At 47.3% G+C, this 24000-nt stretch overlaps 3 protein-coding genes across 4 annotated transcripts in view; all 3 read left to right on the forward strand.

Moving 5' to 3' along the window:
• LOC310798345 (extracellular sulfatase Sulf-2-like) overlaps positions 1-8553 on the forward strand; it is a gene marked incomplete at its 3' end in the record, with an annotated part of 42203 nt that extends 33650 nt beyond the window's left edge. The window contains exons 2-9 of the mRNA XM_083660880.1: positions 612-902; positions 2226-2465; positions 2637-2788; positions 3584-3753; positions 6261-6411; positions 7592-7767; positions 8008-8136; positions 8493-8553. Coding sequence (XP_083517006.1) covers positions 695-902; positions 2226-2465; positions 2637-2788; positions 3584-3753; positions 6261-6411; positions 7592-7767; positions 8008-8136; positions 8493-8553 — 1287 coding nt within the window. The 5' untranslated portion in view covers positions 612-694. The remainder of the gene's footprint in view (positions 1-611; positions 903-2225; positions 2466-2636; positions 2789-3583; positions 3754-6260; positions 6412-7591; positions 7768-8007; positions 8137-8492) is intronic.
• A 154-nt stretch (positions 8554-8707) lies between these two features.
• LOC310798508 (extracellular sulfatase Sulf-2-like) lies at positions 8708-16808 on the forward strand (the record flags this gene model as incomplete). The annotated part of the gene is made up of 15 exons (XM_083661038.1): positions 8708-8770; positions 8806-9002; positions 9178-9322; positions 9407-9460; positions 10028-10244; positions 11162-11426; positions 11640-11736; positions 12238-12332; positions 12426-12485; positions 12580-12746; positions 12944-13086; positions 13349-13457; positions 13558-13591; positions 14285-14338; positions 14773-16808. 15 exons carry the CDS (start codon positions 8708-8710, stop codon positions 14801-14803), a joined length of 1731 nt encoding a protein of 576 aa, XP_083517164.1. The 3' UTR covers positions 14804-16808.
• Positions 16809-17816: 1008 nt separating this feature from the next.
• The window catches only part of arhgap46a (Rho GTPase activating protein 46a), a 44889-nt gene continuing 38705 nt past the window's right edge, over positions 17817-24000 (forward strand). For both annotated transcript variants that reach the window (XM_083660860.1, XM_083660861.1), the window contains exon 1: positions 17817-17925. In XM_083660860.1, coding sequence (XP_083516986.1) covers positions 17912-17925 — 14 coding nt within the window. In that variant the 5' untranslated portion in view covers positions 17817-17911. The remainder of the gene's footprint in view (positions 17926-24000) is intronic.

The following is a 24000-nucleotide window of genomic DNA, read 5'->3' on the forward strand; positions in this document are numbered from 1 at the left end:
TGTACGGAAGAGCACCCTGTAATGGCTCTGCGAGGCTTGCATCTGCTATTTTTCACCCTCTTTCTGTGCATGTGTGTGTGTGCGTGTGTGTGTGTGCGTGCGTGCGTGCGTGTGTGTGGTGTGTGTGTGTGTGTGTGTGTGTGTGTGTGTGTGTGTGTGTGCACGTGTGCGTGTGTGTGTGTGGCGTGTGCGTGTGTGTGTGTGTGTGTGTGTGTGTGTGTGTGTGTGTGTGTGTGCGTGTGTGTGTGTGTGTGTGTGTGTGCGTGTGCGTGTGTGTGTGTGTAAGAACAAAGCATCGCAGCTCCGACTCTGTGTACTCCATAAAGGTCTCTCATCTCCCATAGGTACAAGCCGTGTCTGGGTGGCCTCTCATTACTCTGCAAGTGCCCGTTTGTGCTCTGTGGTTTGTGTGGATGTGTAGGTGTGTGAGTGTGCGCGTCTCCCTTTCTGTCCTTTAGTGAGCCCTACACAGTATACACACTTGTGTCCTTCCTTATCCCTATACACAGTATATAGAATGTATACTTTGTACTAAGTGTCCTTTCTTACCTCTACTACACACTGTGTGTCCTTTCTTATAGCCGTCTCGCTCTGTGTGTGTTGTCTGGCAGGTTGAGTGAGGGAGCTGCAGACTGCTGCTCTGTGTGTTGCTGTGTGAGAGAGACGCTGAGGAGGTGACTGCAGGGTTCGAGCGATGGCAGGGCGGGGGCTGCCCGCCCCTCTCCCTCTCCTCGTCCTCCTCCTCCTCGTCCTCCTGCTGGTGGGGGTTCTTCCCGTGGCCCGGGGCTCCGGCTACCTGTCTGGCCACCGCCTCAGGTCTCGGCCGCAGAGGGACCGCCACATCCGCAACGTCCGGCCCAACATCATCCTCATCCTCACCGATGATCAAGACATCGAACTGGGTAAGAAGAGACATTCGGTTTGCGTCGCTCTTCTCTTGTGTGAGAGAAGGGGGCGTGACAGTGCATGTACTTGTGCATGCGTCTTGTCTGTTTTGTAGGTATCTCCCATGGGTATGGATGTTCTGTCCATGCGTAACAGCATAGGCGAGTCTAGGCTTTCCAACCAGGGGTTGCACCATCATGGTCCAAAGTGAACCTCGACTGGGGGGTTTCCAGGGGGACAAAGAAATTGTGTACATTTTAATGTAAAATGCATTAATCTGGTGCACTCTGAGAGCCAAATGAAGAGGCTAGTAGATATATGAAGAACTACACACATCATCCTCTTCACTATGCTGTGGCTTTACAATGATGAAGAAATATGAATGAGTTGAGTTGAGTTGAGAGGTCAAGTTCAGATTTATGTTCAGAAACACAATGAATTGAGAAATTGCATTGAATAATGCTGAATACAATGAAATATAGCCTAGATATCTATGACACATAATATATATATCATTCGATTAGATTTTGTTTAAATTGTTTACATGTAGACATTTCTTTTTTTTTCATCTGGCCACAAGGGGGTGCACATACATGCATCCAGTGCACCAACATCAAAACGCCAGTGCGTAACAGCATCAGCAAGGGAAGTCCACCTAATGCTGCCTCTGTCTTGGCACCACAACAAGCGGGCCCACTCCAAGTCATGTGCCCGCCTTGCCAACTACTCCTCCATTGCTGGCATGAAGGCGAGGGCGGCCTCTGGCTTCCATTGTGCGAGTGCCAAAGCCGGGCCATCTCCCGACCCGCTCAGGCCCTTTAACGGCCTATTGGACTGGAGTGGCTGTATAATGGCCCTGGTGACATCCTTTGTCCGCCTGTGATCGCCAGTGAGAGGACTGCCATTGAAAAGCAGGAATTTATGGTCAAGCATCTGTTTCCCCAAACAATCGCCATCACCCTGAAAGGCTTTTAGTACAACACGAATTCAAACGGGCAACACTTCGCCGAAAAAGATTTATTCCTTCGCTCGTTTCGCCCCCTCGTCCTTCTTTCTCTCCCTCTCCATAACTGATTTCTATCTCTCTCTCTCTCTACCCCTCATTCCCCGTATTTTGCCCCTTCTCTCTTTTTACCCTCTCTCTTCTCCTCTATCTCTCCTTCTCTTCTCTTTTTTTGACCCTCCCACTGCTTTATATGCCCCGCCATGCCTCTTTTCTTCTTGTCCCCGCCCCCTTTCCCCCTCTTCACATGACTCCCCTCCCCCTCGCTCTCTCCCCTGCCCCCGACCCCCCCCCCCCCCCTCGCTCTCCCCCCCTCCCCCCCCTCGCTCCCCCCCAGGCTCCATGCAGGCCATGAACAAGACGCGGCGTATCATGGAGAAGGGGGGCACCCACTTCTCCAACGCCTTCTCCACCACGCCCATGTGCTGCCCGTCGCGCTCCTCCATCCTGACGGGGAAGTACGTGCACAACCACCACACCTTCACCAACAACGAGAACTGCTCCTCGCCCTCGTGGCAGGCCCACCACGAGCCGCACACCTTCGCCGTGCACCTCAACAACTCCGGCTACAGGACAGGTGAGGCCACTACAACAACAACACACACACACGTGAATGTTAATGTTATCGCTTCAAGCGGCTGTTTAAAGTCGATGTGTTCTTACCTATTTAAACTGGTGTGTTCAGAGACGAGTCGCAGCTTCGAGCCCCAAACCCCTAATGCGTGTTTTCCTCCTGTTCCTCCCTCAGCCTTCTTTGGGAAGTATTTGAATGAGTACAACGGCTCCTATGTGCCCCCTGGCTGGAGGGAGTGGGTAGCGCTGGTGAAGAACTCCCGCTTCTACAACTACACCCTCTGCAGGAACGGAGTCCGAGAGAAACACGGCAGCGACTACCCCAAGGTCGTTAATACACATAATGTATCACACCTTCTCTCACAGAATGATTTCTGGTGTAAAAGTAAAAGTAATAAATAAATTCTGTGTGGAGTTTGCATGTTCTCCCCGTGCCTCCCGGGGGGTTTCTTCATATAGGAACCCCCTTCAACAAAACATGCAATGTCCTGGTTGCTAATGTGGTTCCTCCTCTGGTCGTTAAGGGCGCCTGTTCGGAGGGAGGGGAACTGGTTGGAATAGCGTGAACCTCCCACGTGCTATGTCCTACCGGTGAAGCTTCCTCTGTCAGGTGAAAAGAAGCGGCTGGCTAACTGCCCATGTCTCGGAGGAAGCATGGAGCCAGTTTCGGCTCTCCCCAGATCGGCAGAGGGTGGAGCAGCAACCAGGATAAATACATTTAATTCGCACTAATGGGGGATAAAAATGGGATAAAAAATCGGGGAAAAAAGAAGAAGAAAAAAGTAATAAATAAATAAATAAATAAATAAATAAATAAATAAATAAATAAATAAATAAATAAATAAATAAACAACAACAACAACAACAACAGCAACAGCAGCAGCAGCATTTTGAGGATTATCTGTATCCTACTTTTATGAATATTTAGCAATTAGGACTTTGGGATTTAAAACTAATTCATTTTATAATTTCCAAAGAGCTATTACAATGACTCTCATTTCCATGTATTAAACTGTAATTACTGCAAATCCATCATGGGTCATTATTCAGGCATTGATATCTGTTAATTCCTTCATTGCCTCTCACTATAAGCCTGATGGACAGCGTGTGCTCGCTCCACAGGACTACCTGACAGACGTCATCACCAACGACAGCATCAACTACTTCCGTATGTCCAAGAGAATGTACCCCCACCGTCCCGTCATGATGGTCCTGAGCCACGCTGCCCCCCACGGGCCGGAGGACTCAGCGCCCCAGTACAGCGCTGCCTTCTCCAACGCCTCGCAGCACATGTAAGGAGATGAGCAGGTTTCAAAACTACTATTTGCAGAGCTCTGTTGAAAATGCAATATCCTGGGTGTGTCTGGGTAGTGTGCAGGTAAATGCACTGGCCTACCACCACAGAGACCCGGGTTCAATTCCCGACAGCGGTACATCCTGCTTGGAAAGGTATGAGTCCTCATCGCTGCACTAGTGCCTCCTCTGGTCGGTTGGGGGCGGTGAAACACCTCGCTGTCAGGTGAAAAGAAGCGGCTGGCGACTGCACATGTATCAGAGGAGGAGGCATGAAGAAATTGGTCAAGTACAATCGCGGAGGAAAACAAACAAAAAAGAAAGATCCAAAAGAAAAGAGAAAATTAAATCTTCTATTTGAATAAGACTCACATGAGTAAGTACTGGCTTGGCTGACTACTTGCCCGCTGCATGTGAACTGTGTTAGGAAGGAACATTTGATTGGGTTTATCTGGGCCAAGGCTGACAAATGCTCCAATACAATTTACATTTCCACATCCAGAGTTTTCTGCCTGCATGTGAGTCATCCACACATTCACGCTCACTTTCATTTGACCCAGAATGACACAAATTCCATAATCTCAACGCTATCGTGTTTAATTTCCTCCGCCTGTAATATGATGTTAGGCTGCACAACCTTCTCCTTCAACAGCCACTGTTGCACTCTCGTTTATTTGGCTCATGTGTTGTTCACATTCGTTCTACTGCCATAATGAGCCTTGGTAATTTGTACCATTCTGCCAGGCATGCTTAAAGACCTACTGTAGGTAACACACTGCATCCCAAAGACCTACTTTGGGTACGTATAGAGACACTGCATGAAATAGGCCACGTCCATCACGGTGGGGAAAGCTCCCCATTCACTTCCAAACACCAGCGTCATATTCCTTGAATTAAACATAGCTAAAAGCTGTTGTGTGGTGGGCTGCGCAGACAACAAATGTAAAAGAAAATCGCCAATTAAAGTTTTTTTTGTACTCCCGAGCAAAACAAGGAAGCCATTGAGAATTGGCGAGAAGAGAAGAACGCCAGAATTGGGGGGGAGTTTTTGTTTCCCCCCATTTTGGGCGTGGTTTCTGAATGATGGCGCGCTCCACAGTGTCTCTATAATGAGTACACACACACACACACACACACACACACACTGCATCTTAAAGACCTACTGTGGGTAATGTTGAGGAGACGCACACACTGCATCCCAGCCTTTGTGGACCCGGCCCTCCCTGCACCTGACTGGCTGTCTCTAGCACCGGCTAATGCCAGCTCTCCTATTGGCCCCTAGAGACACATCCAAGGCCAGTAATGAACCAGCAGTTTCCACCCGCACCCTCCAGCTAATCCCACCAGCACCATTAACCTATGCCACACCGTCTTTATAGACAGAATCTTTGGACAAATTCAGCCCCAGTGTCTGCGTAGTAACTTTTAATTGCTCTTTCCCCATAAATCGTATCTCCCTGGGGCCATTTCTCTTTGTGTGGAGAGGGGCCATGTCAGGCTATTCCTCTCACCCTATCTCGCTCGCCCCCCTTATCAAGCGAGGCAGTAAATGTTCCTGCACTCCCTCTGGTGATAAACTCTCTCCTCTCGCCGAGCGTCTTTCGCAGCACATTTTGCGTTTACCCCCGTAGACATAAGGCTGCGAGACATTAGCATTTCTTTTAAAGTCGAATCAATCCCACTTTAAAGATTAAATATGTTTGCCTCGAAGAGCTCATGAGATATTTAGCCGTGTTTATTTTGAAATAATTAAGGTTCCATATGGGCCCGGAGTTAAATATTGATCAAACCCGTCTTCACTGCGTATACTGTGCGGCGGGCCTATTGATTGCAGTGCTTTGCATTGTACACGGTTTGTATAACCTCCAGTTCAGCGTTACATAAACAGTGTTCTGTCTTACTTTGGGAAGGAAAGGGGATGAGACATCTGCAGCCACTGGCAGAGGTTACTGCTGTGTGTGCACATTGTAATTTCACAATACATCCACACACATATTGCTACATTTTCTGTAATCCAGTTTGCAGTGGAACTACAGCAATGCAATATGGGGGAAAACAACCGAATGCAAATGTATGGCAGAATACCAGTGACATGTACAATGGAGGGAGTATTCTGCTTTGGCACGCCTTCCTTTCACCTGTAAATGAAGTGACAAAGCAAATGTCGCCTACGCCACATCAGATTTCCATGTGGCTTGCATTGAATGTGTTCCCTCTTTTTTCCCACGGCGCTGAGCCAGAGACCCCACCGGGGTCATAAGATGGAAAAGTCAGGACAGTCCCTCGGTCACTCACTAAATCACTCACTCAGTCATGGACGTTTAGTGAGTTTAGTGGTTAAAGGGCCGTAGCTTGGGATAGGAAGGTGGTAGAGAGTCAGGATTTGAGGGGTTGGTAGGATTAATGGCTAGAGGGATATGGGTGGTGTTGGGGGGGGCAGGGCAAGGGGAAAGTGGCGTCGTGGTCTAAAAGGTTTGTGTTTGTTCTCTATCTACTCCTCTTCCAGAACTCCCAGCTACAACTACGCCCCGAACCCAGACAAGCACTGGATCCTGCGTTACACCGGCGCGATGAAGCCCGTCCACATGCAGTTCACTAACATGCTGCAGCGCCGGAGGATGCAGACACTGCTGTCTGTGGATGACAGTGTGGAGAAGGTAGGTGGACAGACAGACAGACAGACAGACAGACAGAGACACACTCTCTCTCTCTCTCTCTCTCTCTCTCTCTCTCTCTCTCTCTCTCAGTCTCTCTCTCTCACACACACACACACACACAGACATACACACACACAAAAAAAAAACACAAAACACACACTCCATCTGACAGTCCCGAGTCCTGAGAGATCTGTGCTCGTTCTTGGCTGCGATTGTTTAATGTATTCACTGGCACACTTGGTAAATGGTTCACCCCAATTCTTTAAAACTGGCACGCGAGACTTACTTATATTGTTAAGCATAAAGCACAACTTTTTACATCACTGTGACTATTTTAAAAGGTATCTGGGGCGTCTGTGGCTCGGGAGGTAGAGCGGGTCGGGTCATTCGCTAATCGCTTTGGAAAAAGGAGGTCGGTGGTTCGATCCCCGGCTCCTCCAGTCCGCATGTCGAAGTTGGGCAAGATACTGAACCCCAAATTGCTCCTGGCCGGCCACAGCTATGCCGTTTTATGTGCGATCCGCCTGAAACTTTCAGGAAGTGTAAAGTAGCACCTTTACACTGACCTTACGGAGCCGGATATTTTAATTAGGTAATTACCCTAATTAGCTAATGACATCAGTGATGTCATCAATGATGTCATACCATCACTGATGATGTCATCAGTGATGTCATACATAGGCATTGTGACATCATTGCGACATCACTGATGATGTCATCAGTGACACACACACACACACACACACACACACACACGAGAGAGACTGAGGGAGAGAGAGGAGAGGGAGAGAGAGGGGTTGTGACATCACTGATGATGTCATCAGTGACACACACACACACACACATACACACACACACAAGAGAGAGACGGAGGGAGAGGGAGAAAGAGGGGGGGAGAGACTGAGGGAGAGAGAGAGAGAGAGGGGGAGCGAGACTGAGTGGTAGCTTGACGCCATCGGTGTATGAATGTGTGCGTGAATGGTAGCCTGGTAAACCAGTCACTCACGTGAACTCACATTTCATAGAACGAAATTAAATGTGAGTTCACGTGACTGGCTGGTTTACCAGGCTAGGTGAATGGGGGAATGTAGACACATTGTAAGAAGTGCTTTGGATAAAAGTGCTACTGTATATAAATGCAGTCTATTTAGTATTTACCATAACTGCTGTGCTTTTCTAGGTGTATAACATGCTGGTGGAGACAGGCGAACTGGACAACACCTACGTGATCTACACCTCCGACCACGGCTACCATATCGGCCAGTTTGGTCTGGTCAAGGGCAAATCAATGCCGTACGAGTTTGATATCCGTGTGCCCTTCTACATACGAGGCCCCAGCGTGGAGCCTGGTGTCACGTGAGTGACTCACACTCTTATTAGACACGGCTATGAAACGATCAATACTCTGGACACCGTGCTCCAATATTACATTTATGAGATTCATTCTCATTCACTTCATTGATTTTCTGATCATTTTTGCCCTTAATCTTAAGGAAAGTTACTACAATAAAGGTGTTGCATTGCAACAGTGTGCAGGGGTTCATTCTATTGGAATGATAATGTTGAAAATAATACTTTGCTCTTGTTCCACTGCAGTAATCCTCATATAGTGTTGAACGTTGACCTGGCACCCACTCTGCTGGACATGGCCGGCGCTGACATCCCCTCAGAGATGGACGGCAAGTCCATCCTCAAGCTGCTGGATACAGAGAAGCCAGTCAACAGGTGAATGCCCCCGCATCTATTCCTTTGCACTCTGTGCACATCCACAGACAATATTTGAAACCAAAATACTGAAACTAAATGAGATAATATTATAATATTATTGACATTCAACAAGCAATTAGCTCAGACTCAGACAAAGTTGTATTAAACCTCTCCATTATTTGTAATGAATAGAATAGCCTAGTGGAAACCCTAATTCAAATGCAAATGTTGCACTACTTTCTTTTCAGCACAGTACAAGAAGGTTGACATTTGAAAATGTGGCGCATGTTTGTTCAGTCCAAATACCACAGCCAAACCTGACAGAACCCCCCCTTCCCCACACCCACCCCCCACCCCTTTGTGCTCATTTTCAGGTTCCAGTTGAACAGAAAGGGGAAAACATGGAGGGATTCTTTCCTGGTGGAGAGAGGGTAGGGTTTATTGATTGACCTTTTGCAGAACACATTTTCATTGCAAGCGTCGTCACCCGGTCGACATCGTCAGGCTCCTTGTAGTTGATTGGTTGAGTGAACTTTCACGTGAGCCCTTTCCTGTTGTTCACACAGGAAGCCTCTGCACAAGAGAGACGATGGGAAGGAAGTGGCTCAGGAGGAGAACTTCCTGCCTAAATACCAACGAGTCAAGGACCTGTGTCAGAAAGACGAGTACCAGACCTCCTGTCAGCAGCCAGGACAGGTAACCACCTCAGAGAAGTACCAGACCTCCTGCCAGCAGCCAGGACAGGTAACCACCTCAGAGAAGTACCAGACCTCCTGCCAGCAGCCAGGACAGGTAACCACCTCAGAGAAGTACCAGACCTCCTGCCAGCAGCCAGGACAGGTAACCATCTCAGAGACCAGACCTCCTGCCAGCAGCCAGGACAGGTAACCACCTCAGAGAAGTACCAGACCTCCTGCCAGCAGCCAGGACAGGTAACCGTCTCAGAGACCAGACCTCCTGCCAGCAGTCAGGACAGGTAACCATCTCAGAGACCAGACCTCCTGCCAGCAGTCAGGACAGGTAACCATCTCAGAGACCAGACCTCCTGCCAGCAGCCAGGACAGGTAACCACCTCAGAGAAGTACCAGACCTCCTGCCAGCAGCCAGGACAGGTAACCATCTCAGAGACCAGACCTCCTGCCAGCAGTCAGGACAGGTAACCGTCTCAGAGAAGTACCAGACCTCCTGCCAGCAGCCAGGACAGGTAACCATCTCACAGTACCAGACCTCCTGCCAGCAGCCAGGACAGGTAACCATCTCAGAGAAGTAACAGACCTCCTGCCAGCAGCCAGGACAGGTAACCATCTCACAGTACCAGACCTCCTGCCAGCAGCCAGGACAGGTAACCATCTCAGAGAAGTAACAGACCTCCTGCCAGCAGCCAGGACAGGTAACCGTCTCAGAGAAGTAAAGAAGCAGAGGATATGAAAGTATGCGTAGTGGAGTGTAACACTGCACCGTGAAAATGTTCAATCTGGTTGACATTTCCACTGGGTATAAATGTGCAGCCATTGTGCTCCCAGGGTTGCCTTTGACATCAAAGTCCCCTAGCTACTCCCTCAAAGTGAAGTGTGTCGAGTATGACACACACACACACACACACGGGCGCACGCACACACACACACACACACACACACACACACACACACACACACACACACACACACACACACACACACACACAATGACTCAGGAAACCCACTGATTTGTTAAAATAAAAATAAAAATGGAAAATGAGAACAAAAGTGTGCGTGTGAATCATAAAAAAGTGACTTTAATTCACTGTTAATCTGGAACAAATCATGCATTCTTAAGGGTTCTTCAGAGCACATGAGAACCAGAACCATCTTCTGGCACTTGAATAGAACCGTCCCATCATTCTATCTTATATCCCTCTGTCTTCTTGTAGAAGTGGCAGTGTGTGGAGGACCCGACTGGCAAGCTGAGGCTGTATAAGTGCAAGGGCATGGCCAGCCTCTATGCCCCACGTATGCAGGCTCTGATGGCCAGCGGTGGCTCCCAGCTGTACGGCGGCGGTGACTCCAACTCTGACAGCTGCGACTGTGCTCCTCTGCTCGGCTTCAGGAGCACAGCGCTGAAGAGGAAGGGACTGCTCACCAAGAAGAGTAAGCTCCTCTGTCAGTCACATGAGCCAGTGTTGCAGCCAGTTATTAATAGAGGCTGCTGCTTTTGTTCAGAAAGACACGTGCGCTTTACTTTGAAATGTCCTTGCAGTACAAAGCCTTCCCCCCAAACAGGGCCATTCATCTCAGGCGAAAATAACCAGCTTTTGAAGTTTTCATGAGATGAGGACGATGCGTCTGTGCTGCCACCAAGTGGTACACTTTAGAATACACACTTCAATCATAAGGTTTTGGCAATAGCGAATACGAATGAATTAATATAAACGTGGTATTTATGGGCATCCGGGTAGTGCAGCGGTAGGTTCTCTGCCTACCAACACGAGGGTCGCAGGTTCAAGCCCCCGCGTTCTCTCCAGCTTGGTCGGGCATCCATACAGGCACAATTGGCCCTGTCTGTGGGTTGGAAGCCGGATTAAGGGTATGCGTACTGGTCGCTACACTAGTGCCTCCTCTGGTTGGTCGGGGTGCCTTTTCGGGGGGAGGGGAACTGGGGGGAATAGCATGACCCCTCCCACCTGCTATGTCCTGTCGGTGAAACTCCTCACTGCCAGGTGAAAAAAAGTGGGTGGCGACTGCACATGTATCGGAGGAAGCAGTCTACAGCTCTCCCCAGATCGGCAGAGGGGATGGAGCAACGACTGGGCCATCCTAGCAGGGAATTGGCCAAGTACAATTGGGGAGAGGGGGGGATCCGAATCCGATGAAAACCTGATCAAAGCAAACAAACAAAAGAACCATTGTATTTCTGTGACAATTGCATGCTATGTAGATTCTAAGTTCCAGGGATTCACAACACCAATAATTTTCTGTTGTGTGCTGGTCCTCTCTGGCTTAAATCAATCAACATAGACCCCGGTCCACAGTCTCACAAACTGATCCGCCTCTCTGGTCCTGTTCAGAGATGAAGTCCGCTAAGACCGTGGCGAGGAACCGCTGGGCCCGCTCCATACCGTTTGAGCTGGACGGAGACCTGTATGCCGTGGACCTGGAGGAGGGCTACCAGCCCGTGGGCTCCAGGAACGGCAGCCGGGCCAGCGACGGGACGAGAGGACCAGGGAACGGGCAGGACGAGGAGGAAGAGTTCAGTGGCATGGGAGCCACAGCCACACCGACCACCACCAGCACCAGACTCACACCATCTGCCTCGCTTAAAGTCACTTACAGGTGTGTGTGTGACGTGTGTGTGTGTGTGTGTGTGTGTGTGTGTGTGTGTGTGTGTGTGTGTGTGTGTGTGTGTGCTCGCGTGCGTGCGTGTGTGTGTGTGCGTGCGCGCGCTCGTGTGTGTGTAATGTTCAAAAGAAGGGAGAGATAAATGAAAGAAATGTGTTGGGGATTTACAGTTGATGTCTTGGTGCTGAGATGTTCTGTTCCCTGCAGGTGCTCCATTCTTCTGAATGACACAGTGAAGTGTGACGGAGGCCTCTACAAATCCCTCCAGGCGTGGAAAGACCACAAACTGCACATTGAGCACGAGGTACTGCTGCAGTCTCTTCCTTGATAAAAAAAATAAAAAAATAAACTGGTTAATCCTCTAGTTCAGTGGTTCTCAACTTGTGGTCCGGGGACCACCAGGGGTCCTTGTGGGAGTTCCAGGGGGTCCCCAGCAAGCTGATGAATTGTTAAACTTCAGCATTATTTAATTTACAAGAAGTTAACATAGTTTGATAATGGAGAAGAAGAATGATGTTTTGATTATAGGTTTTTTGTTATCTCTCTGCCTGTAAAACAGACGGCCATGGATTCAGGACAAAATCATATCTGACAATAAAACTATTCTCAGATTTGGGTCTAAAAGTCTCATCAGATGGGGGTCCATGGCTCCAATATAGAGTAATGAGGGTCCTTTATATATAAAAGGTTGAGAATCATTGCTCCAGTTTACCTCCTGTTAAACACCCATTTCATGGGTTGTCAATTAGCATGTGGTGTTTAACTCAACCTTGTATGGCTGTGTGATTGTTTGTGCTGTGATTAGATTGAAACCCTGCAGACCAAAATCAAGAACCTGCGTGAGGTCAAAGGTCACCTGAAGAAGGTGCGACCTGAGGAATGCCAGTGTAACCCTCCAAGGTGCGAATTCATCAATACTGCACTGTCAGCAGCGTAGTGATCTAATCATCTCTTAGACAGTCGTCACTTACGCACAGCCTCCTCTCTTTTCAGTTATCTCCTCAAGAACAAAGAGGCGTTCAGGCTCAACGCAGGACGCATCCACTCACTCAGGTAAGAGTTAAGCAGCACCATCTCGTTTGATCGTGAAAGGGAATAATTCTGTTTTCAACATCGCTCCTTCTGTCCATTGATTGGCTGTCGTCAGAATGCCCTCCAAGCACAAGAAGCAGTGGGTGATGAAGGAGCAGAAGCGCAGGAAGAAACTACGTAAGCTTCTGAAGAGGCTCCGGAACAACGACACCTGCAGCATGCCCGGCCTCACCTGCTTCACCCACGACAACCAGCACTGGCAGACCGCCCCCTTCTGGACAAGTGAGAAATTACGCACAGTTGTGGAAAGGGGACGAAAACGGTCCGCGTTGGAATGTCCCCCCCCCCCCCCCCCCCCCCCCCCCACCCACCCAGAGTAGATATGATGAAAATGTTCTTTTGGAACACTATTGTAATTTGTCCTTGTTTTCTTCTCTTCTCTTCCCCCTCCCTTTCCTCTCTCTCTCCCGCTCCCTCAGTGGGGCCGTTCTGTGCGTGCACCAGTGCCAACAACAACACCTACTGGTGCCTGAGGACCATCAATGACACACACAATTTCCTGTTTTGTGAATTTGCTACTGGTTTCCTGGAGTATTTTGACATCAACACTGACCCGTACCAGGTATATATAGCGTTTGCACACACACACACACACACACACACACACGCACACACACACACACTGACACACATCTAATGCCAGATTTTCCAACAACGTTATGAAAATGATCCCACAACATGATTCATCTGACATTCCTGTAATCTCCACCACACGGGGTACAGCCAACCCTTTCCTGTTGAGTTTCCAAAGTAAATCCGCTTTGCTGTCATTGTTGGCCAAAAAAAAACCTTGCTAACATTTTTGTCCTCTCTGTTGCCTGCAGCTGATAAACGCTGTCAGCACGCTGGACCGCAACGCTCTCAACTCAATGCATCAACAACTCATGGAGTTACGGAGCTGCAAGGGACACAAGCAGTGCAACCCGGAGAAGGGTGAGTCAGAACCAGAACACTCACGAGACAAACGTGATTGATGATAGCGTCTCTGCTCATTTCAGACTGAAACTAATATTACTTCTCTCCTTCCTGTCAGGAGGAAAAGAGCGAAGCTACTTCAGTGAATACAGGTATTCTCATCTCCCCTCTGGTCCCTCTCTGCTCCCCTCTCTGATTACTTTGACAAACACCACAGATGGAATTCATGTTACAGTGTCAACTCAGAAGGTTGCAGCCTCCCTAGTGTGTCTTTGGTTATGTCGCTGCTCACTGCGAATCATCCGGGGAGCGGAGGAAATAAAATACAGTGATGTTGTGGTGAAATTGAAGCTCCTCAGAGTTTGTGCAAAGTGCCACGGTCCCTTATTGTCCTGATCAATTGTCCTGTTAAGCATGCAGAAGCCAACGGCCCCTTAAAATGCCCAAGTGCAAGTCTGCTTTCAGCTGCTGCTGCTGCTCCCTTTCTGTAATGAAGCCTAATTGCTCGTCTCTGCTGTGCGTGTCTGCGGGTGTGTATGTGTCTGCACACACCTGTGTGTCTCTGTGTGTATATAACGCTGTGTGTGCGTGTGTGTGTGCGTGTGCGCGTGTGTGTGTGTGTGCGCGCGCGTGTGTGTGTGTGCGTGCGTACGTGTGTATGTGTCTGCACACGCCTGTGTGTCTCTGTGTGTGTTTGTGTGTATATAACGCTGTGTGTCTGTGTCTGTGTGTGTGTGTGTGTGTGTGTGTGTGTGTGTGTGTGTGTGTGCGCGTGTGTGTGTGTCTCTGTGTCTCCATGCACGTGCATTTGCCCTGCACGTGTATACGTGCTGTGCATGCCTCAGGCCAGTTCATCGTCGAAAGAGGCCAAAAGTGAAGAAGCCCTCCTCCAAATCGCTGTGAGTTTGTCATAACCCATCTGTTCCTTTGTATTGAGCCAAGCCCCCCCCCCCATCATCTCCATCTACCATCTCCATCCAGATCTTTCTGCTTGGTCAGATGACCCAGCAGCATGCTCTCTATAGCCCCCCCCCTATAGCCTCTTATTTACTACTATTTCTGTCTCCTCCACCCTCCACTTAACTCGTTTACCTGCATTGCAAAGCTTCACCCGTCTTCCCGTTTCCATTCGCCCCCACACAAGTCAAAATCAGTGATGCAATGCAGAGGAAATGTTGTCCCGTGCTATGTTCCCAGTCCTGTTATTGTCATCTCTGACTTTTTCTTGCAGTGTTTTGATAGGAACAGGCCCAGAGCTGGAGCCACAGTTTCCAGTGAACGCCTAAAGCGACACATTCATCTCAATAACTCACATTTGTTTCCTCCTGCACAGAGGGCAGATTTGGGAAGGATGGGTTGGTTAACCACCTGTATCCCACAACCCACCACACGGGGGTTCCTCCAGCGGAGGAAGGAGAAGGGGGGGGGGGGGGGAGTGCAGGCGAACCCAAGGACCTTGACCGCACGTCGCTGGAACACAACCCGGAGAGGATGGCACCCTTACTGTATTCTGAGTTTTGTTTGTGAGAGAGAGCGCTGCTGGTCCACCAAGCCCCACTGCCGCCGCTCTGATCACCGTCATCTTCACCCAAGCAGAAGAAATGTCGGGAACGATGGGAAAGAAACTCCACTGACTCTCTCCAAGGCTCCATTTCTCCCCTCGCGCAACGTCACCTTCACGTTCACTTTCCATTGGCCCGCCCCACTCTCAGGACCCTGAACACCCAATAGGATGCTGCGTGTTTTCGTGTCCGCAAAGAACAGACACTCTCGCAATTACTGCCTGTAGATAATATATTTAAGCAATATCACACGAGAGGGAGTGCATTGTTGGCTAATATTGGCACTGCTGTGATTCGGTCGCAGGCACGAGGCCGCAGGCCGAGTGCCGTAGATAATCACAGCAGTGCCAATATTAGACAACAATGCACGACCTCGAGTGTGATATTGCTTTTATACAACAGTTCTATTAAACAAAGCTGATTAAAAAAATGACAAAAAGCTGAGAAAATAGATGATTTCTGTATTTATTCCTCCGCCAACAAAAATAGTCCCCCCAGCTTTCCCTTTGCAGAAAATGTAGCCTAATCAGCCTAATTAACTGCAGGCTGTCTACTCTACTACTGTCTACTCTACAGCTGTGAAGCATTTTGTTGATTAGGGCAGCTGTGAAGCGGAGTGATCTACACACAGTGAAGCGCCAGTGCATTATCATGAAATATAGGCACTCGTAGGATCCTTCTTGTCCAATCAAATTGCTCGGCCGGAACTACCTGTTGTATAAATCAGCTTTAATCCGCTTTCTTTCATGTCATGATGTGGGACTGGGTGGAGCCAGGAGCACCGGTACATGTGACATTATTCCATGTCAACTCTGCTGCTACACACTGATGTTATGGTGTCATTGCTTGCCTCATTGTGGCACATTAATGCTTATAGGTACGATGCTGACAGTAACAACAAGTCGTGTTTTTCTTACTACAACAACAACAACGTGTCTGTGCGCATGGGAAGTGGTCTGGACTTACTGATGGTGAACGGTACTGGACTTTTGCCATAATCTTTTGTATTATAGTTAATCTTAATGTTGATGAATGTCCTTGACGCAGCATCATGCCCTCCTATAAGCTGAGAGAGGTGAGGTGACTAGATTTTGCCTGCCTTGAACCCTGTTCCTGATAACCATATGCCATGTCAGCCACACCTCGAACAGGCCTGGACTAACCACTATCCCACAACGGGACAATCCAAACCTCAGACCATACTGGCAGAATGTTTCATTAGTGGACGCCATTTTACTCCTTTGTATAATCAAAACCACACTGTAGAAGTATCCAAATAGTTTGTTCAGCTTGCTATACATGGTGCTATATGATGATAACGATACAGAAATAAAAACTTGCTGTACAGTTACAGTATGTATTTGAATGTATGTTGTGCAATTAATATAAATGTTTACAATATTTTTTATATAATACTGAAGAGGCGGACCTCGTTGTATGCTATGAGTTGACAAAATGACCTTTTTAGGTAATGTAGCTTGAGACATTTCATTGCCCTCAATTTCTATGTTTGTTCTTCTGAGACATTTGATAAAAGGCTTTTTAGTATAAAAGCTTCTTTACATTGGAAAAGCACTTAAAAGGTTCACTGTGAAAAGATAGCGCCCTGTACAATGAATGGAATGGATGTAATGTATAGCCTACTCTACGTATGCCAGAGGAACGAGGCAACAATGTAATAACTTCTTGATGTGAATTTTAGCAACCTGCCTTTATTAGCGATTTTATTTTTTACCCCCCCCCCCCTTCCAAATATTTCCATAGACTTGAGTGCTGGTATAGTAGCCTAATTCAATTGTGAATAAAGTGTTGTTTGACCATACAAATTATGCTACCTTTGTTCTGTGTTGCTGCATGCTGGTCTGCTTGTATTCCAGCAGGTGTCGCTGTTTGCTTTCACATAGCGCTACAATGTAGCTCACAAGAAGTGGAAGATTGTCATTAGAATTCTGATTGGCTGAGTCATGCCAGAAGCCGTTGTAAAATACCTGTTAAACACATCTGTGTGACCGCATAGTTAAATTCACATATGCGCCAACCCGAAGACCAGCACTCACTGTGTACATAGTCTACAGCTTAATAAACCACATACGCTCCCATACAATAAGTGATTGTCACTAAACCATTCATTATATAATAGGCTAACATAATAAATAAAATAAGAATAAAATAATGTAGGCTATATTGATTGATCAGAGTCTAACATGTCTGAGCCCAAAGTTGATAGGCTGCTGGATAATGATATCCATTTAGTATTAGCCTATAAGAAGCAGGCTTGGGAGGGGTCACTTGAAAATGTAATCCAATACAATTAGTTATTACTAGTTACATAATGTAACTAGTAATTGTATTGAATTGCATACTTGGATTACTGATTACAATTTTAACAGCTGTTAAAATTGTAATCAGTAATCCAACTATCACAATAAGTAACTGATTACTTTTGGATTAGCCTAGCCTACTTATAGGCTATAAGTAGCCTACTTATAGTAGGCCTATTGTGGATAATGTCTAAACTGTGTGTCTGTTGTAGCCTACAATCATAACCACTGTGTCTTGCATATTATGGGTTTAATTAATTAATTGATACCCCCAGCCCCAGCACGTATGAAAAAGTGATGTTGATGGAAGTTGGAAGTTACTAGCCTGGCTGCCTGTCCCGTCAGGGGGGGGGCAGATACAGACTGGGTGGGGGCAGATACAGACTGGGTGACCCCCATCCCAACCTATGACTCACGTGCAGAGGCGGAGACTCCATATCGGATTCACTACCGGAGGACCGTCCCGTGCTCACTCCTCTGTCCGTCCGCTCGATGCGCTGACAAAACTAATCCCCATCCCCAAACCAACCAACAACCGCAAGAAAGACCTTTTCCTCCTCGAAGTACGCTTTGATTACAATGTGAAGAAATGGCCGGGACAAGGTAAGTCGCGCTCGATCTATCTGAAAACTGACACAAAGTTGAGTGGAGAAAGTTTATTGCCGCTTACTTGCCTCGCTATAACGAACGCCGTCCCGACAGACGAGACCGACCAGTCACCCACTGCGGTGAGCAACACCACGCCACTGCGCTGGATAGTTTAGCTACATTGTTTCAGTGCAAACTACTACTAGGCTCTTTGATCACGTTTTATGTAGCTAGTTAACATCACCATGTTTGTTAGTTTGTGAAAGTGAAATACACGATTGAGAAAATCGTGTATGTGACCAATGTGGGAATGTGTCGAAAAGTAGGCTGGCTACTAGGTAGTATAGATTTTTCGGAATGTTGAAATTCAAATGGCATTTTCCTAACGTTATGTTGTGAGTGGTTTGACTGTGTTATGAGAGGAAATTAGAACATTTTAAACTATTATGTGGCTTGGAAAACTGGGGAGGACGGTTTTGTCTCACGTTGACAGTGTGTCAGCTTTTGAAGTATATGGGGGTAAAAGATTTTAAGCTTCCTTTCTTGGTGTTCATTATAATCAACAGCAGGTTCCTCTTTTGAAATGTCTTTCCTATTTGGTCCACAAATTGGCTCAGCTCACTCTTTGCTGTGGTTAAGACACCAATAACCTAAACGGAAGACAAATGTTCCACAGCTCCATTTGTTGCACCCCTATGGTTGCACCCCCTTTACTTTTTACTGGTTGAAGCTAACTGGGGCTGTTAGCTTTACTGGTTTGATCTACACATGCTGGTATTCTTCACCATCTGCTTAGACTGCAGATGTGCGTTTTAAAAAAACGTTGTTTAGCTGTCAGAAGTTGCTTGAGACAGATGGTTTGATTTATTTCTGACTCTATTTAAAGCTACTGCACATGTTAGAGATATATAGGATAAGCTGGTTTGGTTCGCCACTATTTTTAGCCTCAACTGTTTTGTAGGCCTACACATAATTCATATGCCAGTGCTGCGCTGGTTTAAACAGCTCGTGGTATAATAGCTCTGTGTGACTTTGCACAGAGTTTTCATGGCTTAAATTGAAGTTAGAATCTTTTGATGTCTTACATTCCTCCTCCGATAAGACCTGCAGTTGTGTAAGGAGTCATGTGGAGGGTCTGAAGCAGGCTGTCCAGATAGGAGTCATTTATATAGCCTGAGGCAGTTGGAGAGGTTCACATGCTACTACACCAACCTGCACTTCCTGGGCTTAGCTGTTTTCTACCTCTCCCTGGCTCCCTGTCCAGCCGGTCCTACCATCTCATTTAGCTGTTGATCTGCTTGGTGTTGGTTACATGCAGACATGTTCACTTCTCCATCTGTAGTACAACACAACATACTCTGGCTTGGTTCATGCCATTAGCTTTGCAGCCTTCCATAACTTCCCTTGAGTTAGACTGTGAGCTAAGGGCAGCTACAATGGGATGTTTTCCCACTGTTTACTCTGCTGGCTCACAATAGCAGGCGGACAAAAGAGAACAAAACACAGCATTCCCCCCCTAGCAACGTTACCCTGGTGGTTAAAGGTGGGCCTTTTGACAGAGACAATGAGCTAAAGGCAGGACGTCCATCCTACACTGGATCTGACGATAGACCTGTTTGATTGGCCCATTGAGAGGAAGCGTGGTTTTGAACATTGTGCTCCAGTGCCCGTTGCTTGTTTTGGTTGACATGTTGAAACAACGATGAAAGATCTATGGATGGGATTCTCCTTTCTTTTTCAGGATTTGAGTTTTTTTTTTAGACAACTTTAGATCCTGTTTTTCAGCTTTCCACTCTTTCTTTGCTGCTGCTTTTTTTTTGGTACTCAACTCAACTATTTTGTACTAAATGTTCTTAACTCTGTCTGTACACGCTTTTGATCCGACTTTGATTCTCTAAGACCCACCACAAAGACGTTGTAGTAGCCTTGTCGGGGTGATTTGTCCAATACAAGCACATTTGTCTATCTCCGTAGTACCACCGCTGACATTTTGAACCCCTCCTCTATAGGGATAAAGAGGCTGGCTTAACTTCCTGACCCACACTTACTTTTGAACCTGATGTTAAGTGTTCTGATCAGCACGCGCTGCTGGCATTATAGAGGATAGCACGTGGGTTTGGTCAGACCTTCTAGTGGGTGGTAAGGATACATATAAAAGAGTCATAATGCTATAAAGCAGTGATTCTCAAGCTTTTTCATATCAAGGACCCCCAATTCAGACCACGTTAGAACCACAGACCCCCCATTTTGATCAGATTTTCTCCCTCTGACCCAAATCTGAGAATGTTTTTTTTTATTGTTGCATATGATTTGGTCCAGAATTCTATGATTATAGGTAGAGAGATATCAGTGAAACTATGATCTTGTAAATTAAATAACGGTGACGTTTAATAATTCATCAATTTGCTGGGGATCCCTGGAGGCCACTCAAGGGTGGTCCCCAGACCCCACGTTGAGAACCGCTGCTCCAAGAGATAAGTACTCGTCGTCATAATTCCAGTGAGCTGTCATATATAGACACAAAGAAACTCACTGAAGTCAATTTAAAAAGCCCACAAAAGTAGTGCAAACCTGTTATGACAATACACATCAATCAAACTCTCCCCCACAAAGGCACGCATGCACACACAGGCACCCACATGTACCTACCTACACACACACCCAAACACAACCACAAAAACGCACGATATACTTAAACACACAATGATGCAAACCCAGGGAAAAGCTCCAGAGAAAAGAACAGTTTTAAGCCTTGCTTTTTAAAAGAGGTTAGTGTTGGGACATGTCAGTGTCCCAGCAGCCATAACCTCTTTGGAAGCAATGTCCCATTTGACTCCTTTCTGCCACAACCCTGAAGGTATGTACTTATGAGGACAATTATTAATCCGTCTCTACAGCAATGGCCCCTTAGGTCATTCCCCGCCACACTCCTCCTCCCTTCAGGCCCCAGACAGACAGCGTTAACATCTTCACCAGGCTTCTTCTTCTCTGCATTTCCTAATCCTGGAGGAGCTGCCGTCAGCAGCCTGACTTCCTCCAGAGGACAATCCGGACATGACTTTCCTGTGTGGCTCCTTGGCCCCCCACTGACCCACACTCCCTCCTCGCCCGTAACTCTGCTCTGGGATTAGACGCTGGCCTCGTTTGTCTTGTCAGCAGGGGCTGATTGGGGGTGGGGGTGTGCTCCACAACTCCAAATGAAGTTACAGACAGACAGACCGCCGCTGGTCATAGCTGAGTAGGTCAGAAAACGAACGGAAAGTCTTTTTAGACAGCGAGCAGATGGCCGAGGTTGTAGCTTTTCTTTTAAAACACGTCTTCATTTGTTGCACGTTTGACCTCGAAACGATCGGACAAGATAAAGTTTGGACAATGAATGCTGAGGTCTATGAAGCCAAATGATATCCTAATCGGTTCGTTCGTTTCTGTTGTTTGGACAAGTGACCCCATTGTTTGCTGGGCTCTGACAGCTGGTGCTCTGGACAGAGAGGCTGGCCTGTATGGGGTAAACACTCTGATCCCTGTCCTCAAGCTTGTCTCGCACATGTTCCCTCTCGTCCACACTCGTCTTCTGAGCTGAAAAGTGCCCATATGCTCTTAGACAAACCGGGGAAAGGGGAGGATTTTCGGAAGGACTCGCCTTGCCCCCTATAAAAGGGGGATTTAGTGACCCTGTTGCTGCCTGGCGTCTCAGACAGACACCGACTGTTCTCCAGAGCTTTGCCACCGGAAGTTCCCGGCATTGCTGCCCGAAGGCCGCTGCGTTTAAGTGGGAGGAAGAGCAGCACAGGATGGCGGGACGAGACAATACTCTCCATACAGAAATCACAGAGCGCTGCTTCTCTGTGGTTAGTCTGTAGGCGGGAGCGCCGAGAAGAAGGTATCTGAAGTAGCGTTCAAGACTGCGCCAACGCAGAAAAATGTTCTCCTGGAGCCACTGGCGAGGTAGGCGCTATTACTGTATCTCACACCTCATGAAGAATGGGTTTGTTGCAGCGGCTGGGGGCAAAAGCTTTGGCAGGGAGGGGGGGGGAATGCGTTCACTCATTGCCGTGCAGTGTTGGGCAAGTTACTTTCAAAATGTAATATACTACATATTACTAGTTACTTTCATTTGAAAGTAATAAGTTACTTTACAATATTACTTTCTGTGTAGAGTAACTCGTTACTTATTACACTACTTTTGCATTACTTTTACCAAAACAACAGCAGCAGAATGACATCGCTGCCCCGGAACCATCCAGAAAAATAATTTCAACCGCCTTGAAGTCAGTGTAAACAATCCAAAATTCTAAATGTTATTATTTTCCTTTGTTATTGTCATCTATAGTGATTATTTGCATAAAAACACAGTTTGATTAGGAAATGATTGTATCTTTTTTAAATATGTGCTTTGATTTAATAAAATGTAACTCAATTTGTAACTTGAGTTACTTGACAAAGTAACTGGTATAATATTACTGAAATCCTATAAGTAATAAGTTATATTACTGAGTTACTGCTAAAAGTAATATATTACATGTAATATATTACTTTTGTAATGAGTTACCCCCAACACTGTTGCCGTGTAAAATCATCGCTATTTGGATTTTGGACGGCGGCATGGGAAAGACTGGCCGTGCTGCTGAAGGTGGTGGAATGACCTTGTGAGATCCGGTCTAATCCAGTGCCAAGAGAGGGGGGAAACGGTTTGGAGGATCTGGATTAGGGCAGCTGTTGAAGGAGGTCACCCCCAGACCTCGTATACATGTCCCAGAAGCTCCTCCCCCGTCGTGGCCCGTGATTGGCTGGGGCACCCCTGTGGGGGAGGCGACAGAGAGAGAGGGAGAGTTCTCGTTGAATGAAGTCTGCCCTGTTGATCCGACAATAGTGCGCATTGTTCTGTGCCATCACAGGCGTTTGGGATAGCGTTAGCTGCAGCGTCTTTGTAATGCATACGGTGGTGAGTCATCACAGGACGTGCTTGTCGGCTAGGTAACCTTCTTCTTCTCTCTGTTCTCAGAGACCCCACAGGCTTTACGTCAAACAAGAGTCTCTGTTGTGGTGGAAAACAAACAAGTCAGGAATATTTGTCTGACTTCATCATCTCTCCTCATTCTTCTAACAGAGCGGTGTGTTCATGTGTCTTTCGCAGCGAGCTGGGGGAGATATTCCTTCTCTACCCTGCTGAGCACAACTGGGAATTGGGAATGTGTGCTGAAATGTAGAAAGTTGTGTAAAGTCCACTGCTTTGCATTTTGAGTTGGACAATTGCATTCAATGTCCATGTCCAATTATAGCACATCTGATCATTATAGGCTCGTGTGGAGACCATCTGGATCTCCTGGTTTCAGGTGTATGTAGTCACTTCACTTGAGTGACTCAACTATAATTCGTGCTGTTCACAGGTGATACTAGACAAGACGACTGACTTCATCGGAGGAATATTGAGTCACGCTCGGCAATTGCTGACATTTCCTTTTAAGACGGCTCTCCTGCAGTGCGTGACTTTCTTTGGCAGAAAATCAGCTGTGGTCACAGGCGAGTGTGTAATGTGGTGAAGTCTGTTTATGCTTTTACCAAGACATCAAGCAACAGATTCACATCAGCCAGCCAGTCAGCCCTGAGACACTGTTTGTGTGTGTGCTATCCAACTTCATCATGGCTGCTTACTGCACTTGAGGAAATCATATCCCACACAGCATTTTCTGTTCTTTATTGAGCAGTGTCTCAAATGACTTTACGTGGTATTTTTGTGACAATTCTTACTTATATGCCTCATGCCGAACACGCCCTGGGACTGCACTCGTATCTATACTGTTTTCAGCAGTTCAGCGCAGTAATAACGAAACTGCCACACCCGATATCAACGGCTTGCAAACATCGTATATCCGCGCACGCTGGCTGTCTAGTCGCAGGCCTTATGGTGGTGAAGCGGGCGACAGAGTGAGATCAAGAATCTCCTCTCCTCTGTTCTTCTGTATCCTCCCAGTCCCACCCCTGGCGGGCCCTGTTTCTTCTCACGTGGCCTCCCCGTCCCGGCTGTTTGGTCCTTGGCACCCTCCTGCCTCTCCTGCGCTCCCTGGTCGGCTCGCACGCGGCCGGCTCCAT

This window comes from Poromitra crassiceps (genome assembly GCF_964638095.1).
Source record: "Poromitra crassiceps genome assembly, chromosome: 25".
In the NCBI taxonomy this organism is placed as follows: Eukaryota; Metazoa; Chordata; class Actinopteri; order Beryciformes; family Melamphaidae; genus Poromitra; species Poromitra crassiceps.